At 40.3% G+C, this 15,163-nt stretch overlaps 1 protein-coding gene across 2 annotated transcripts in view; it reads left to right on the top strand.

The window, feature by feature from the left end:
* The first annotated feature begins 4,362 nt into the window (after positions 1–4,362).
* Positions 4,363–15,163, top strand: part of RASL10B (RAS like family 10 member B) — a 45,119-nt gene continuing 34,318 nt past the window's right edge. Inside the window, exon 1 of one of the 2 annotated variants that reach the window (XM_058164452.1) lies at positions 4,363–4,849. In XM_058164452.1, coding sequence (XP_058020435.1) covers positions 4,727–4,849 — 123 coding nt within the window. In that variant the 5' untranslated portion in view covers positions 4,363–4,726. The remainder of the gene's footprint in view (positions 4,850–15,163) is intronic. The other variant, XM_058164451.1, reaches the window with a different exon arrangement.

The raw sequence follows: 15,163 nt of genomic DNA, 5'->3' as shown, positions 1-15,163 counted from the left end.
CCTGGTTTACAGTATATCGTGTGATTAATGTATAATAACAGAGAGACATTCCTTACCAGTTCAAGAAAACTTACTAGGGCTATAGATAGTCCTCACAACTACTCATTTAACCATCACAATGGCACTGAGGAAAAAATGACTTTCACCAATCTGCGCACTTCAGAACAGTCGCAGCATCTCCACAGTTATGTGATCAAAATTGGGGCACTTCGCAACCGGTGTGTATTTATGCAGTTGCAGTGTCCTGGAGTCATGTGATCACTGTGACCTTCCCAGGCAGCTTCTGACAAGCAAAGTCAATGGGAAATCCAGATTTAACTCCTGTATGATTCATTTAACCCAGGGGTCTTCAACCTTGGCAACTTTAAGCCTGGAGGACTTCAACTTCTTGGCAGAGTTGAAGTCTTCCAGGCTTAAAGTTGCCAAGGTTGAAGACCCCTGATTTAACCACTGCAGTAGTTCGCTTAGTAACTCTGACAAAAAAGATCATAAAATGGATGCAAATCACTTAACGATTGTCTTGTTTAGCAATGGAAATTCTGGTCCCAATTGTGGTTATAAGTCAAGGACTACATCAGCAGTGGGTTGCTACCAGTTCGCTCCAGATTGGGCAAACCAGTAGTGGCAGTGGCGGGAGGCTCCACCCATCCGCTTCTGCGCAAGCACATGCACACAAGCAAACCTGTAGCAAACTAAACTGAAACCCACTACTGGACTACATATATGTGCACCAAATGCATTTACCCAGATTAATGAAAGAGAATACATTTAAACACATTAACTGTGGTTCTTGTTAACCTTGTTTACATTTTTATACATGCTTGATTTAGCAATAATGTAATCCCAGTTTATTAGATTATTTATGGCCATACATGTGTATTGCATGATCCAGAAAATGGTTAAATGTAATGTGCCAATACCCCAACCTAAAATTTCTTGGACATCTGGGGAAATGAAAGTGAACAACGAACAGAAAAATGCCTTCCTTTACTAAATATTGTTTGAATTCAGCATCGGCATGTGAAATTAATAGTGCAGTTTTTGATTAAAAATGGGATGCACCGAGGCCTACTTAAGGTATGGTTTGTAATTGTTTAATCAGTTGACGCTTTTCCAAACATTTGCTACTGTTCTGCTAAATACATAAAAAGAAGACAGATTTTGGATTGGGGGATGAAAAATCTTAAGGACTGGGAAATCATGATCTTCCAGCTCAGCTGATCTGCAATTCCCAGCATTCTTCACCAATAAGGATGCAAACTGTAGTTCTGCCATAACTGGAAGCTTACAAGTTTCTCATCCCTAAGGAGGGCAGAGTTTCTTACATTTCTGATTACAAAGAATAGAATAGAATAGAATAGAATAGAATAGAATAGAATAGAATAGAATAGAATAGAATAGAATAGAATAGAATAGAATTTTTTATTGGCCAAGTGTGATTGGACACACAAGGAATTTGTCTTGGTGCATATGCTCTCAGTGTACATAAAAGAAAAGATATGTTCATCAAGGTACAACATTTACAACACAATTGAAATATTAGGAGCAGTTTCCTATTGGATGTCACAATTTGAAGGGGAAAATGCCTGGGGGGGCTCAAAGCAAAATAGCTGCTGGATGGAAATAGGGTCAGGCTGGATTTGAACATTGTTTCTTGCTTCTGCCTCATCACTGAAGATCTTCAGGAAGCCAGAAGAGATCTTCCTGCAGGACCAGGAGCAGCATATTTGGATGTCCATGCTAGCTTTAGTGCAGTGTTTTTCAAGCTTGGCAAGTTGAAGATGTGTGGACTTCAAACTTCCAGAATTCCCCAGCCAGCAAATTAAAGACCACACATCTTAAAGTTACCAAGCTTAAGAAAACTTGATTAAAGATGCGCAAATTCCTTATTCCTAGCTATGTTGCACTTTAATGAGACTATAACTACAGGCAATCCTTACCTTACATTCATTTAGCGACCATTCAATGTTATGTCACTGAAAAAAATGGCTTACAACAGATTCTTGTACTTATCACCATTGCAGCATCCCTACCGTCACATGATCAAAATTTGGGTGCTTGGCAGCCAGCATGAATTTACGATAGTTGCAGCATCCCAGGGTCTTATAACTAGCCTTTGCAACCTTCCCAGCTGGCTTCTGACAAGCAAAGTCAATGGGGGAATCTGGATTTACTTAACTGCAGTGACTCACTTAACGACCATGGCATAAAAGGTCATAGAATTGGGTTTAACTCACATAACTGTCTTGCTTAGCAACGGAAATTCTGGTCCCAGTTATGGTTGTAAATCAAGGTCTACCTATATGTATAATTCTGGAATCCTCATTTCCCGAAGTATACTGAGGAGAGCGGTAAATATGACACAGGGACTTAATAGTTATCTCCTATAAGGATTGGCTGAAGGATCCAATCCAGGGGTGAAATGCTCCCGGATCAGACCGGATTGCGCGATCCGGTAGCGATTGTGGCCGGTAGTTTGGCGATCTGGCAGCGATGGCGGAGCAAAGCTCCGCCAACCCGCCCGAGTACTTTCTTTTTTACCTTCTGCACATGCGCAGGTCTGCACGCCCATGTGATAGGTGCACATGTGGCGTGTGCACTTCCGAGCCAGTAAGGAAGGTAAGTAGCTTTTACCCCGATCCAATTTGGATCGATCACCAGGACCAGAGGTTTAAACTTCTGACCTTTTGGACTTGTGCTAAACAACTAAAAAGCCACACGCAACAGGCACCATATAAACAGCACACACAGAATGCCAAAAGTACACACTCTGCTAAGAGAGAAGTTCCCTGAGGATGGGCTCCAGCACAAGTCCGAAAGCTCAGAAGGCTAAAACCTCTAGTCCGGTGACAAACCCAGATTGGATCCTGCAACATTATCCTGGGACATGTATATTCACTGTTGAAGGAATTTAGGATGATCTGTTCAAGTAAATAAAATGCCTGGGAAAGGTGGTTGAAAACAGGAAAAGAAATGGGACCAGAAATAATGTGCACAAGCTACCGTTATCTGTGGTTCACTTAATCTAACGGAAAACTTCCTATATTGTCAGATCTACATAACAACAGAATGGCTTATCAGCTGAAATGAAGGGTTCTTCTTCATCTCTGGGGATTTTTTAAGTAGAGGCACTTCAGTCATCTCTCATAGATTGTTTCATTGGTTTTCTTGGACATAGCAGAAAGGAGTGACAGATGTAACCCTTCCAGTTCCATGATTCACTACATCAGTTGTGATTTAATTAGCCAACTACAGGTAAGTAAGCATGCCATGTTTTATTATTTGCATAGATGCCGCCCGGTGGTATGGCACTCTCATTCCTTATGCAGCCTTTAAAAAGAGAGGCAATTTTTAAACCCCTAAAATCAGCCCAATTTTCAATTCCTCATTGTAGCAGAAATCCCAGGAGTATTCTGTCTGACGCCTTTATTATCCTTTCTCACGCGTGCCTTAAACTTTCTCACGACCTAGCAGTGAGACAACATGAGGATACAGTTCCAACTCAGGTAGCAGTTATGGGATGGCACAAGTCCCAGAGAGACAAACTTCTCTTGGTAATAACCTACCTCTCAAGGTTGTTGTGCTGCTAAGGTAAAAAGAAAGGTCGTTTATGGAAGCTGCCTGGAAAACCCCTTGAGAAAAGGCAGGATTTCAATCTAAAGGGGGGGGGAACACGATGAAGTATACTGGATACTGCATTCAGATGGAATACTTCATTTCAGTTTTGGTCTCTGCGATGTAAAAAAGATGCTGAGACTCTAGAACGAGTGCAGAGAAGAGCAACAAAGATGATTAGGGGACTGGAGGCTAAAACAGATGAAGAACGGTTGCTGGAACTGGGAATGTCTAGTTTGATAAAAAGAAGGACTAGGGGAGACATGATAGCAGTGTTCCAATATCTCAGGGGTTGCCACAAAGAAGAGGGAGTCGGGCTGTTCTCCAAAGCACCTGAGGGTAGAACAAGAAGCAATGGGTGGAAACTAATCAAGGAAAGAAGCAACTTAGAACTGAGGAGAAATTTCCTGACAGTTAGAACAATTAATAAGTGGAACGACTTGCCTGCAGAAGTTGTGAATGCTCCAACACTGGAAATTTTTAAGAAAATGTTGGATAACCATCCGTCTGAGATGGTGTAGGGTTTCCTGCCTGGGCAGGGGGTTGGACTAGAAGGCCTCCAAGGTCCCTTCCAACTGTTGTTATTATTAAGTCTCTGGCAATTGGGTCAAAGAGAGGCCCTGCCCATCCCAATCCGCGTGACACGTTCTCTGCCTCTAAGGATTTCTCCAAACTCCCCACGCGGGTTCCGTTGCTTCCTCTCTTTCAAAGTTAGCCGGAACACGTCAGGCTTTGTGACCCAGTGGATCTCCAGCAGGCAGCAGTAGCAGGAGATTTCCTACTCCCCCCCCCCATACCTTTCCTTCCTTACACGCACACACAGAGCGCTCTTCCCGAACACACTTCTCTGCGTTACCCAATGAAGCGAGAAGAAGAGCACATTCCATTTATGTTTTTTATATCCCGGAACGACGGGAGGAAGCGCCGTCCCTTGAATTGCGGGAGCAGCCGCTCTGCCTCCACCCAGAGTCCCTTCCGATCGCTTGCCTACAAGTAGCCGTAGGCTTCTCTTTCCACCCCCCCCTCCCCACCCGCGTCCGCGATCGCAGTTGTCTCCTCCAGCCCCCCCACCACCACCCCGTATCTTCCAAGATCAGGGTGGGACTACTGAATGGAATATTTCCCCTTCTCTACAGCCAGCCGGCCCCCCCACGGATTTCAAGGATTTAGGATCCGTCACCAGAGACATTGCACAGTGGGGGAAGAGTGTCCTTGGCGTGATCATCACTGCAAGGTAAGGGATGTCCGGGGTTTTTTGGGGGGGTGGGGAGAGGAGAGAAAAAAAGATGTTGAGAAAGAAAAGGGACCCTTTCACCTTTACGACAGTCAGGCTGATGGGTGTGCAAGGAGAGAGGGGAGCAGCCCAGGTGAACCAGGTACCTGCTGTAGGTGAAGGGGATGTTCAAATGCCAGTGGAAAGGGCCAAGTTACAATTGCACACCTGGAAGGATGAGGTTTGGGGGGGGGTTGGGTGGCAGGCAGGGGTCCCGTGGCCTCTTCCTTGTCTCCCTCCCAACGTTCTCCCAGCCTCCACGGGGGTTTGTGGGGAAGAGCCCTAGAGAAGCCAAGGATGAGGCTCAGCAGTTGCTGATTGAGTCGCCTGGTGGCGGGAGGGGGGGAAAGGAAGGAAGGAAGGAAGGAAGGCAGGCAGTGGACGATCCCGTGACAGTGACTCGAAATACCACCACAAGAAAACTCTCCCTGTCGTTTTCTTCTTCTTCTGCTGCTGCCGCTGCTTCTGCTTCTCCTTCCCAAATCTCCCAAAATGGATTGTGGGCAAAATTGTGGGTTCTGCTGTAGTGTTCGGAAAAAGCATACTTTGCCATCAAGGAGATGCTGAAACCAGTGTGTGTGTGTGTGTGTGTGTGGTGGGGGAGAAGCTTGGGCCAACCGAGGAGGAATTCAGCCTTCAGCAGATCACTTTAGGAAGAGGGTACATTAAATCAAGCAAGGGGAGGAAACCTACCTTAAGGATCTTTAGAAAAAACGCTTGGCTGCAGAGTCAGCACTGCTGGTGGGAAGGGAGCAGGTTCTTGTACTAGGCCGATGTTTTTCAACCTCACGAACTTCAAGGTGTGTGGACTTCAGTCCCCAGAATTCACCAGCCAGACAGGTTGCAGTCCACACATCTTAAACTTTCTGAAGTTAAGGAACATGGCACTGGGTGTCCACTTGCTTCCCCTGGTTTTTCACACCATGGGTGCTAGGGCTAAATAATAACTACAATATTAATGGGCTCTTCCAGTGAGACCCAACATGTCCTTCCGTCTGGGTGTGCGTTCCACAAATGTCTCTTGTGTGTTTATATAAGTTTCTTCCCAATCCCTTACCCTCCTCATTTTCTTGTGCACCTTTTATGAGAATGGCTCTGTGGCAAAGATCAGGCAGTGCGAGTGTCAATTTGGCACCATTGTAGCATCTCATTAGGTATGCTTGGGATATGAATGTTGGGAAGACTTTCAACTGCATGCAGCTTAATTCAGTTTCTGGAGTTATTAGGAGGCACTTGCTCTCTGGTTCATGGCCTGGGTCAGATGGATGAATTATTCTTCTATATAAACCCATTTCCAGACCTCTGTTAACACAGGCACTTTGGGAACAGTGTTGGATCCCAAAACCTTTTGATTCCAGTTCCTTAGTTCTTTTGGGAGGGGGAAAAAAACAAGGCAAAGTGAAAATGCACATTTTGAAGTAAAATTCTACTGTGCAACAGCCCAACTTCATGAATCCATAATGACCATGTGCTCCAGTTTAACATCCGCATTTACAGTCTCTGCATGCTACTAGCACATAATACAGGTGCTCCAGATCAGCTGATGGATGTTGCTGTCTCCCTTTCTGGGAGCACATCTGTTTCTTGGGTGCATGGATGTGTCATTGCTCTCGGCTGCTCAGCATGTGCTTGCCTTGTGATCCTGGCATACGCTTCCCACAGATGTCACGTTCCTGCCATGCTAAGACAAACTGTGAAAAACTTTGGCTATTTCACACGTCCCACGGTAAGGTCAGGAGACCAGTCTGTTTCAGCTAGAACTGTGCTGCAAAGCAGAGGGCCTCTGAACATCAAAGGCAGGACATAAAGGTGGGGGGATACATTTTCTCCCAATATTAAACATGCTTCTGGCATTTGAGACATGTGGCCTTTTGCAGGGCATAGAAAGGGCACTGGAACACTGTTTCCCTATGAAAAAATACTCAAGTTGCACCTGGTAAGAGGCAAGAGTATGGTTTTAGAACAGAAGTGTGCAATCTAAAGTTTTGGAAGCCATGTGCAGCCCTCGCCCACACCAATGTTTGGGGATGGCCTTTCGGTATCTTTACTTGTTACCCAGTTACAATTTTAACTTAGTAGAAAAGAAGTATGGATCCTTCTAATCAAACTCAACTCTTAGCAATTTGGTGGATATGTTCATGAAGTTTTCCTGGCAGCTGTTTAAAAATTGGTTGCCCTTGCCTTTCTTCCGGTTATTTTTGTCAAGTTCCTGGTCTGGCCTACAGCCTTGGATTTCCTGGTGGTGCCCTGTCCATTGCTAATGAGGTCTAACTCTGTTTAGGTTTTTTTTTAACACCCCTCCCCATCCTGCCCAACCAGATAAGCTTTTCCAGAGCTTGGAAAGGAACAGAGATTTTTTTTATTAGAGCATTTTCCCCATGTAAAAAAACCCAAAAACACCAAACCCTCCCCCAAAGATATAGCTCAGTGTTTCTCAACCTTGGCAACTTTAAGAAGTGTGGGACTTCAGCTCCCAGAAGTCTTCAGACAGCATAGAAGGGGCATTTTCGTTGGGGAATTCTGGCTGGGGCATTCAGGGAGTTGAAATCCAAACATCTTAAAGTTGCCAAGGTTGAGAAACACTGATATAGATGATCAAGCAAGAGCATTTACATCTTATTTGTAGCATAAAACAACTTTGTAAAGGAAAAGAAGAGAAAAGAATGAACAGTAGTGTTTAAACAAAGTGCAATTTCAGCAACACATCACTGGTTGGCCTGATGGAAAGGAAGAATTTCTCTGTAAGAAATTCTTATTTCTTAATTCCTATTTCTCTAGATCGTATAATGTCTCCAAACTCTTTCTGTGAATTTGGAAGCCATATTGCAAGGATAGAGGACCCTTTGTTTAGTAATTTGCATGGGGTAAGAGCTGCTCCAATTGTCAGCAGTTATGATTAGAGGTGACTTGAGGGACAAACATCAGTTGTTGGAGGAGGCTACATGCAGCCCTGGGACTTCAAGTTTATTATGCACCTATCGATGCGCAGATTTCTAGCAGAGCCTTGCTAGGAAATTAACAGTTTCATTCAAGCTCCTTGGCTCCCAGAAACAATGTCTTAATGTGATTTTCAAATTAGCTGTTTTCTGATAAAATCTTTTGCACATGAGTTGACAAGTATTTTTGCAAGAGACAACAAAGAGAAGGTCCAATGATTTTCATAAATTGGATTGTTTTCAGAATGTTATACCTGAGAATATGGCATTGCTTGGGGTGGACTAGCTTGCCATCCATTCTTTAGATCCATGCCTGATAAGGGTGACCTTGTTGTGTAAGGAGTAGTGAGAATTGACTTAGGAGACAACAATAATGCATCACAGAGAGAGAAGAGAATTTCCTTGTTTAAAAGAAATAACAGTTATACATATCTGAAGAGGGAAAGGGGTTAGGGAAAATAATGGCTAATCAACTTGAAGAGTTCTTGCAGGAAATATCTAGACCGGCATTTCTCAATCTTGGTGACTTTAAAATGTCTAGACTTTGACTCCCAGAATTCCCTTGACTGGGGAATTCTGGAAGTAGAAGTCCACACATCTTAAACTTGCCATGGTTGAGAAACACTAAGATTTACTTCAGTTCAGACCAGTTTTACAGTGGGATTAGGAGACTGAGAAGACATTCTCTGATCTCATAGATGACCTTCAACAAATGACTGATAGAGACAGCGTGACTGCCTTGGTTGTCTTGGATTCCTTAGTAACTTTCAATAAGTTTAGCCATAATAGTTTTCTGTATCACTTGAGAGAAGTGGGAATACAGTCCATTGCAATGGTTCCATTTTCTTCTTTCATGGAGATCTCATATGGTACCGCTTAGTGCCAGTTGCTCCTCAAAATGGTGGCACTTATATGGAATATCTCAAGGCTCCATTGCATTTCCAATGCTTTTTGACATTGGGAGAGGTCATCAAGAATTTTTATCTGAATGACCTTCTTTATTTCCCTATGTCACCTGTCTTAGATATTAGCTTAGGTATTAGTAAATAGAATAGAATTTTTTATTGGGCAAGTGTGATTGGAAACACAAGGAAATTGTCTTGATGCATATGCTCTCAGTGTACATAAAAGAAAAGATACATTCATTAAGAATCATAAGGTACAACAGTTAATGATAGTCATAGGTTACAAGTAAACAATCAGGAAACAATATCAGTATAAATTGTAAAGATGCAAGCAACAAAGTTACAGTCATACAGTCATAAGTGGAAGGAGATGGGTGGTGGGAATGATGAGAAGATTAATAGTGCAGACTTAGTAAATAGTTTGACAATGTTGAAGGAATTATTTGTCCATCTTCTAGCAATAATAGGATTAATAAAAGATAATAGTTGAAACTGAATCCAAGAAAGGTAAAGATGCTCATTATGAAGGATCATGATCTGACGGCTAGGATGGGTTCTCTTTTTCTGGATAGGATATATTCCCCAGAAAAAAACAGATACGCAGTTTGAGAATGCTTTTGGATACTGGTCTCATCCTGCTTTTCAAGATGAGACTAAGACTTTATCACCAATCATGACTCTGTCACAACCTCAGTTGAAGAGAATTACCTTAGGCAAAGTATAACACATATGTTCAGATATGTTTTATTCTATGCTGCAGCAGCATGTATTGCCACCACATGTCCTATAGAAGTCTTTCTATGTAATACAGAAAATTCAACTGAAAACATGATTGATTTTTAGAGAAATTTGGGGAAGCTATATTATAATTCCTGTTCTTTGGCTAATTGCTACTTATTACTTTTAAAACCGTAGATAGTTAGGCGTAATTTACCTAAGAAAATGTTTTAGTTTACATGATCCCCATGCACATGAACATTACCAAAATAAGTTCTTCAAGTGTGACCAAGTCATCCCATCAACTTGGGATGAGGACTTCTCAGACCCTGGTTTGCAGAAGGCATGCCTGATAGATAGCAAATGTCTGTCTTCTTTAGATGCCTTCAAGAGACCCGCAGACACATATCATTTTTTCTGGATTTTGTCACCTTTAGTCCTTTTAATATGATGTTTACACTAATTTTATTCTATTTGGCTTTATTTTTAAATGGTTTAAAAATTAATGTAAACTAACCTGAACTATTTAGGGAGGGCAGTATGAAAATGAAACAAAGTGACAAAAATACATATATAAGTTATGGTCAACTTACGACCACAATTGAAGCAGAACAGAAGATTTATGTTGTTAAGTGAGACATTTTTAAAGTGAGTTTTGCCCTGTTTAACAACCTTTTTTTCAGTTGTTAAGTGAATCGTGCAGTTGATAAGTTAGTAATCCGGTTGTTAAGTGAATCTGGCATTGATTTTGCTTGTCAGAAGGTCATAAAAGATGATCACATGACCTTGGGACACTGCAGCCATCATAAATATGAACCAGTTGCTAAGCATCTGAATTTTGATTATATCATCATGAGAATGCTGCAAAGCTTGTAACTATGATAACAGTCATAAGTCACTTTTTTCGGTGCTGTTGTAACTTTGAACGGCTGCTAAATGAACTGTTGTAAGTCGAGGACTACCTGTATTGAGCTAAATAGAAAAGTAGCTTTAATAGGGACTGAGGGAAATCTAAGTCTGATATTTTTTTTAGTGTAGGAATCACATTTACAGGGGAAGGTCATTCCTGAATATCAGTTGCTAAGGGAAAATATCTAAGAAGTGTTGATGTTGATCATCCTACTTGTAGGCTTCCTGAAGGCACCAGGTTAGCTGCTGATGGAAAAGGCTTTTCATATGACTATTCCATCACCTGCCCCCATGAACCTCACTTTATTTCTTTAACAAGGCTTTGTTCTTTATTCTCAGCATTTTGCTGAGTTGATTAATATCCCTTCTAGTAAAGGACTGTCTTTGGTCACTCTAGCTGGGAAGAGAGAAGGTAGTTTCTACCTGCAAATCCATGGGATCTCTCATTTTACTAGAAGCGATATTAATATCCTATTTGAAGGCTCTTCTGCTTTGTCTGCTGTTTTTATTTTTAAAAAGACTCACACTATATCAACCAGTGTTCAAAACAGTATAATAATGAAGTTTGAAAGGTGTGGTGGGGGAAAGAAATGCAATCTAGCATGAGGAAATGTGTTTGAAATCTTTAGATGGGTGTGAAGTTGTAAATATCTGTGTTCACTATTTCTGCTCAAAAAGATGACCCAATCTATTACAAACTATTTTACTGGTTCAGTTAAAAACTGAGATCAAATTTGAATAAAACAATCCTCAGTTAAAAAAAATCTTTTCTTCTTATATAACTTTATTGATATTTAAAAAACAAAGTTTTAAAGATAAATATAAAAAAAGATTTGAAACCAAAAAAAAGCTCAGAAAAAGTGCAAAAAAGAAAGCAAAATAAAAAAACAATGACTTCCAATATTTTTTGGTACCAATATAAGTAAAAAAATGTGGTAAACTTTTACTCTAAGTTTAACATTTGTCCAAATTGTTTCCATAATGACATATAGTTCCAATTATTAAATCTCCAAAATAACTTTTCGTTTCTTGCAAAAAATCCGAAAACAATTTCCAAGTAGAAATAAAATTTGTCAAAGTATTTTCTTTCATCAAGTCTGTCAATTTCACCATTTCTGTCAATTCTTCATTCTTCATTCTTCCCATTATACATATTTGTAAATCTTTCCACCTTTGAGCATATAAAACATTTGCTGCAGTTATCATATATAATCGCAAAGTTCCATAAAATGTCTCTCTTTGCTTGTCCATTAAGCCAAAATGAAACACCACTGATTTCAATTGTACATACATTTTTTAAATCTACTGCATTGAAGAACATACTTGATCCCACTATTCTAACTTTTTCACGTCTCCATTAAAGATGAAAAAATGTTCCCTCAGTCTCATTCATCAAAACTATGTGCTGTTGTGTTAATTTTTCAGCCAATGCTATTAACTGTTCTTCTTAATGCCGTCGATTCAAGGAAAATAAAATAACAAGATCAAGAGGAGCCACAGAATTTTTCAAATCTGCCCCATGCTCGATGCAGGATTTGCTAAACCACACTAAGTAATAGTGTCCTTTTTATTTTGCTATTTGTAAAACTGGCACCTACATAAAAACAAGTGAATTAACTTATTATGTTGCAAAGTTAGACAGATCTTGGGGAATATTTCAAAGAAAGCCACGCTATGGTAATACTGAACTTTCTATTTTGATTCCAGTCCCTTCAATACAACTCAGAAGTTTTGAAGGCCAGTATGTTTTCTTTTAGAAAATTAAGGATGATAACTGTTGGAAATATGATTTTTTCATCAAACCTCATTTTAAGTATTGGTCCAATTCTTTGTGCCTCTGTTTTGAAAAACTGAGTCAAGGTAGGACACATATGAAGAATGGTAGAGCAGTTGGCGAAACCATTGAAAACTGCCTGAGAGGATAAATTGAAAGAACAGAGCATTTTGGCCTTGAAAGCAAGAGCTTTATTATCATCTATCCATCCATTCATCCATCCATCCATCCATCCATCTATCCACCTATCCACCTATCTACCTATCTATATCCTGCCTTTACTATTTTTATAAATAACTCAAGGCAGCGAAGATACCTTCCTCCTCCTATTTTCCCCACAACAACAATCCTGTGAGGGGTTGGGCTAAGAGAGAGTGACTGGCCCAAGATCATCCAGCAGACTTTCATGCCTAAGGCAAGACTAGAACTTACAACCTCGTAGTTTAAATACTGGTACCTTAACCACTAGACCAAACTGGTGCATGTGTGTGTGTTTAAAATATCAAGATGGCAGCCATGACAGTATAATTGAAATCCTATCCCCCTTTTATGTGTGTGGGGCATGCAATGCTTGTATGAAAAGGGTTCTGGGCTTTATCAATCTTGATTATTTTTAATATATCTTCTTGTGAACCAAAACGAAATATAAAGTCAGATCCAGCCAGCACAGCCCAAATACAGGGAATTATGGGACCTAGGCTAAAATACCTGGAAAACATCACGTACCAAATTCTGCTCTATGATGCAGTTTATTCTAATTCTATTAAAAAGTGCCGTTTATTAGTCTTCCCTTTTCTGTAAAAACAAAAGAAAAAGAAAAGATTTGTGAGACAGTATTGGAGTTGCTGAGTTCAGAAAAAGAAAATATAGCACTGGTCATTCAGGATGCAAAAGGACATATTTAATCTGTGCAACTGATTTCATAAATGTGAAAAACGGCTGTAAATTGCTTTTTTCAGTGGCGTTGTAACTTCAAATGGTCACCAAACAAACTGTTGTAAATTGAGGACTATCTATATGTTCTGCCTGACTGCTGAGGAATTAAGAATGCTGAATTTATACTGGAATGATGGGGAGAAGGAAGAAATTATGCTATAATTTCTCATATAATTATGCTGTCTGGGGAATTCTGGGAGTTGAAGTCCACATGACTTCAAGCTTCCAAGATTGAGAGGCATTGTTTTAGAGGCTTCCTCAACTAACACAGCACATGGCTTAATTATGTTGAAATGATTAGTACATTACATTAGGTGATTATATTAGACACATACAGCAGTGACATAACAGTTTAATTAACTTCATCTTGACTTGTATTTATTGAAGAAATATCAACCAGCGCTAAATATAAAAAAGGAAGAGCAAGAGAAACATATCTTCTTCCCCTGTTAAAATTTATCTTCAAAATACAAGCAAAGAAAGTATCAATGGTGTGATTTTTACCTGGTTTTTGCTTTTCAAAGGTATGGAATTTTTCTAAGGGAAAAATGGACAGGCTTCATTATGGTCATAACTTGGGAACTAACTGTAAGTGGTTTACACAACTGGATTAAAATATCAACTAAAAAAAAATTCTGATGTTTTTTTTTCCTAAGATAAACTACCTAACAATTGCTCAGGCTGAATGCAATAGAATAGAGCAAGTTTCCTTTCTCGAACATATTTGCTTATTTATCAGATTATATGCCATTTCAATCACAAAATGACTTTAGCAATAGCTAAATGACTTTACCGCTTTACAGCCCTCTCTAAGTGGTTTACAGAGTCAGCCTATTGCCCCCAACAATTTGAGTCCTCATTTTACCCACCTCGGAAGGATGGAAGAATGAGTCAACCTTGAGCCTGGTGAGATTTGAACTGCCAAATTGCAGTCAGCCGGCAGTCAGTAGAAGTAGCCTGAAGTACTGCACTCTAACCACTGCGCCACCGTAGAGGTACAGGTAGTCCTTGATTTATGGCAAGTCACTCAGTGACTGTTCAAAGTTACAATAGACCTCCCTGAGGGTTGTTATGATCCAGATTTGAAGTGCTGATGGTCACCTTCCCTTGTAGTCATGTGACTGTTAGGCCAACTTTAAAACCGTTTACAATGTCCTGCCATCACATGACCGAGCTTTACTGAATTTTTTGCTGAAAACTGGTATTTATTTCTGGTTTTTTTAGCAAATCATGGGTCTGTTTAATGACCAAGGCATTTGCTTAATGGCTGCCACAAAAAAGCTCATAAAATCAGGTCATCCTATGGATGATCTGAGTTACGACCATCACGAGTTATGACCATGATGGACAGGCTTCATTATGATCATAACTTGGGAACTAACTATAAGTGGTTTACACAACTGGATTAAAATATCAACTAAAAATAACAATCAGAATCAACACAATGTTCAAATATTATGAAGGAAGCAGGAATAGTCAATATCTTAGTAGTAACCAAAGGCTATTCGCAACTTTGTGGGGGAGTGAAAGCTACAAAAGGCAAAAAGTTTGAAATTTACCGATGGACAGTACAGTCTGGGGGGAGGGGTTGTTTCCTAACTACGTTACAGCTATTTCAGGGAATATACTACAGTTTCCTTGTGGGCTTCAATTCAAACTAGCCAGGAAATCTGCTGCCACTTTTCATTAATTATAATCAGGTTTCTGACAATAAAAAAGCAGAAATTAAGGGCTGTTTTGGACAGAGGCTCCAGTTGACCACTCTTGTGCTAAACCACATGATCTATCCGTACAGTATATGGATTACCATGTTGTGTGAGTGCAGCCACAAGGATCTGTCAGGCATGGATAAGCATTGGTATTTTGCACAAGTCTAACCAAATCGAATTTTATTCCATAAACCATGGTTAGACATCCATAGCGTCATGCAATATGTGAAGCTGGTGGAAACCCTAGAACAACCATATAGACATCTGAAATGGCTGAGGACTTTTGGGTTTATCAGGAAAGAGGAATACAGAGTCATGTTCTGTATATTTCAACGCCCGATATTCACCCAAAAATATTCATGTAGGATAAACATCAAGTTTACGCCACT

This window comes from Ahaetulla prasina, chromosome 1, assembly GCF_028640845.1.
Source record: "Ahaetulla prasina isolate Xishuangbanna chromosome 1, ASM2864084v1, whole genome shotgun sequence".
In the NCBI taxonomy this organism is placed as follows: Eukaryota; Metazoa; Chordata; class Lepidosauria; order Squamata; family Colubridae; genus Ahaetulla; species Ahaetulla prasina.
Note: the sequence above shows the minus strand (reverse complement) of the source record. Positions and strands in the feature narration are given on the sequence as shown.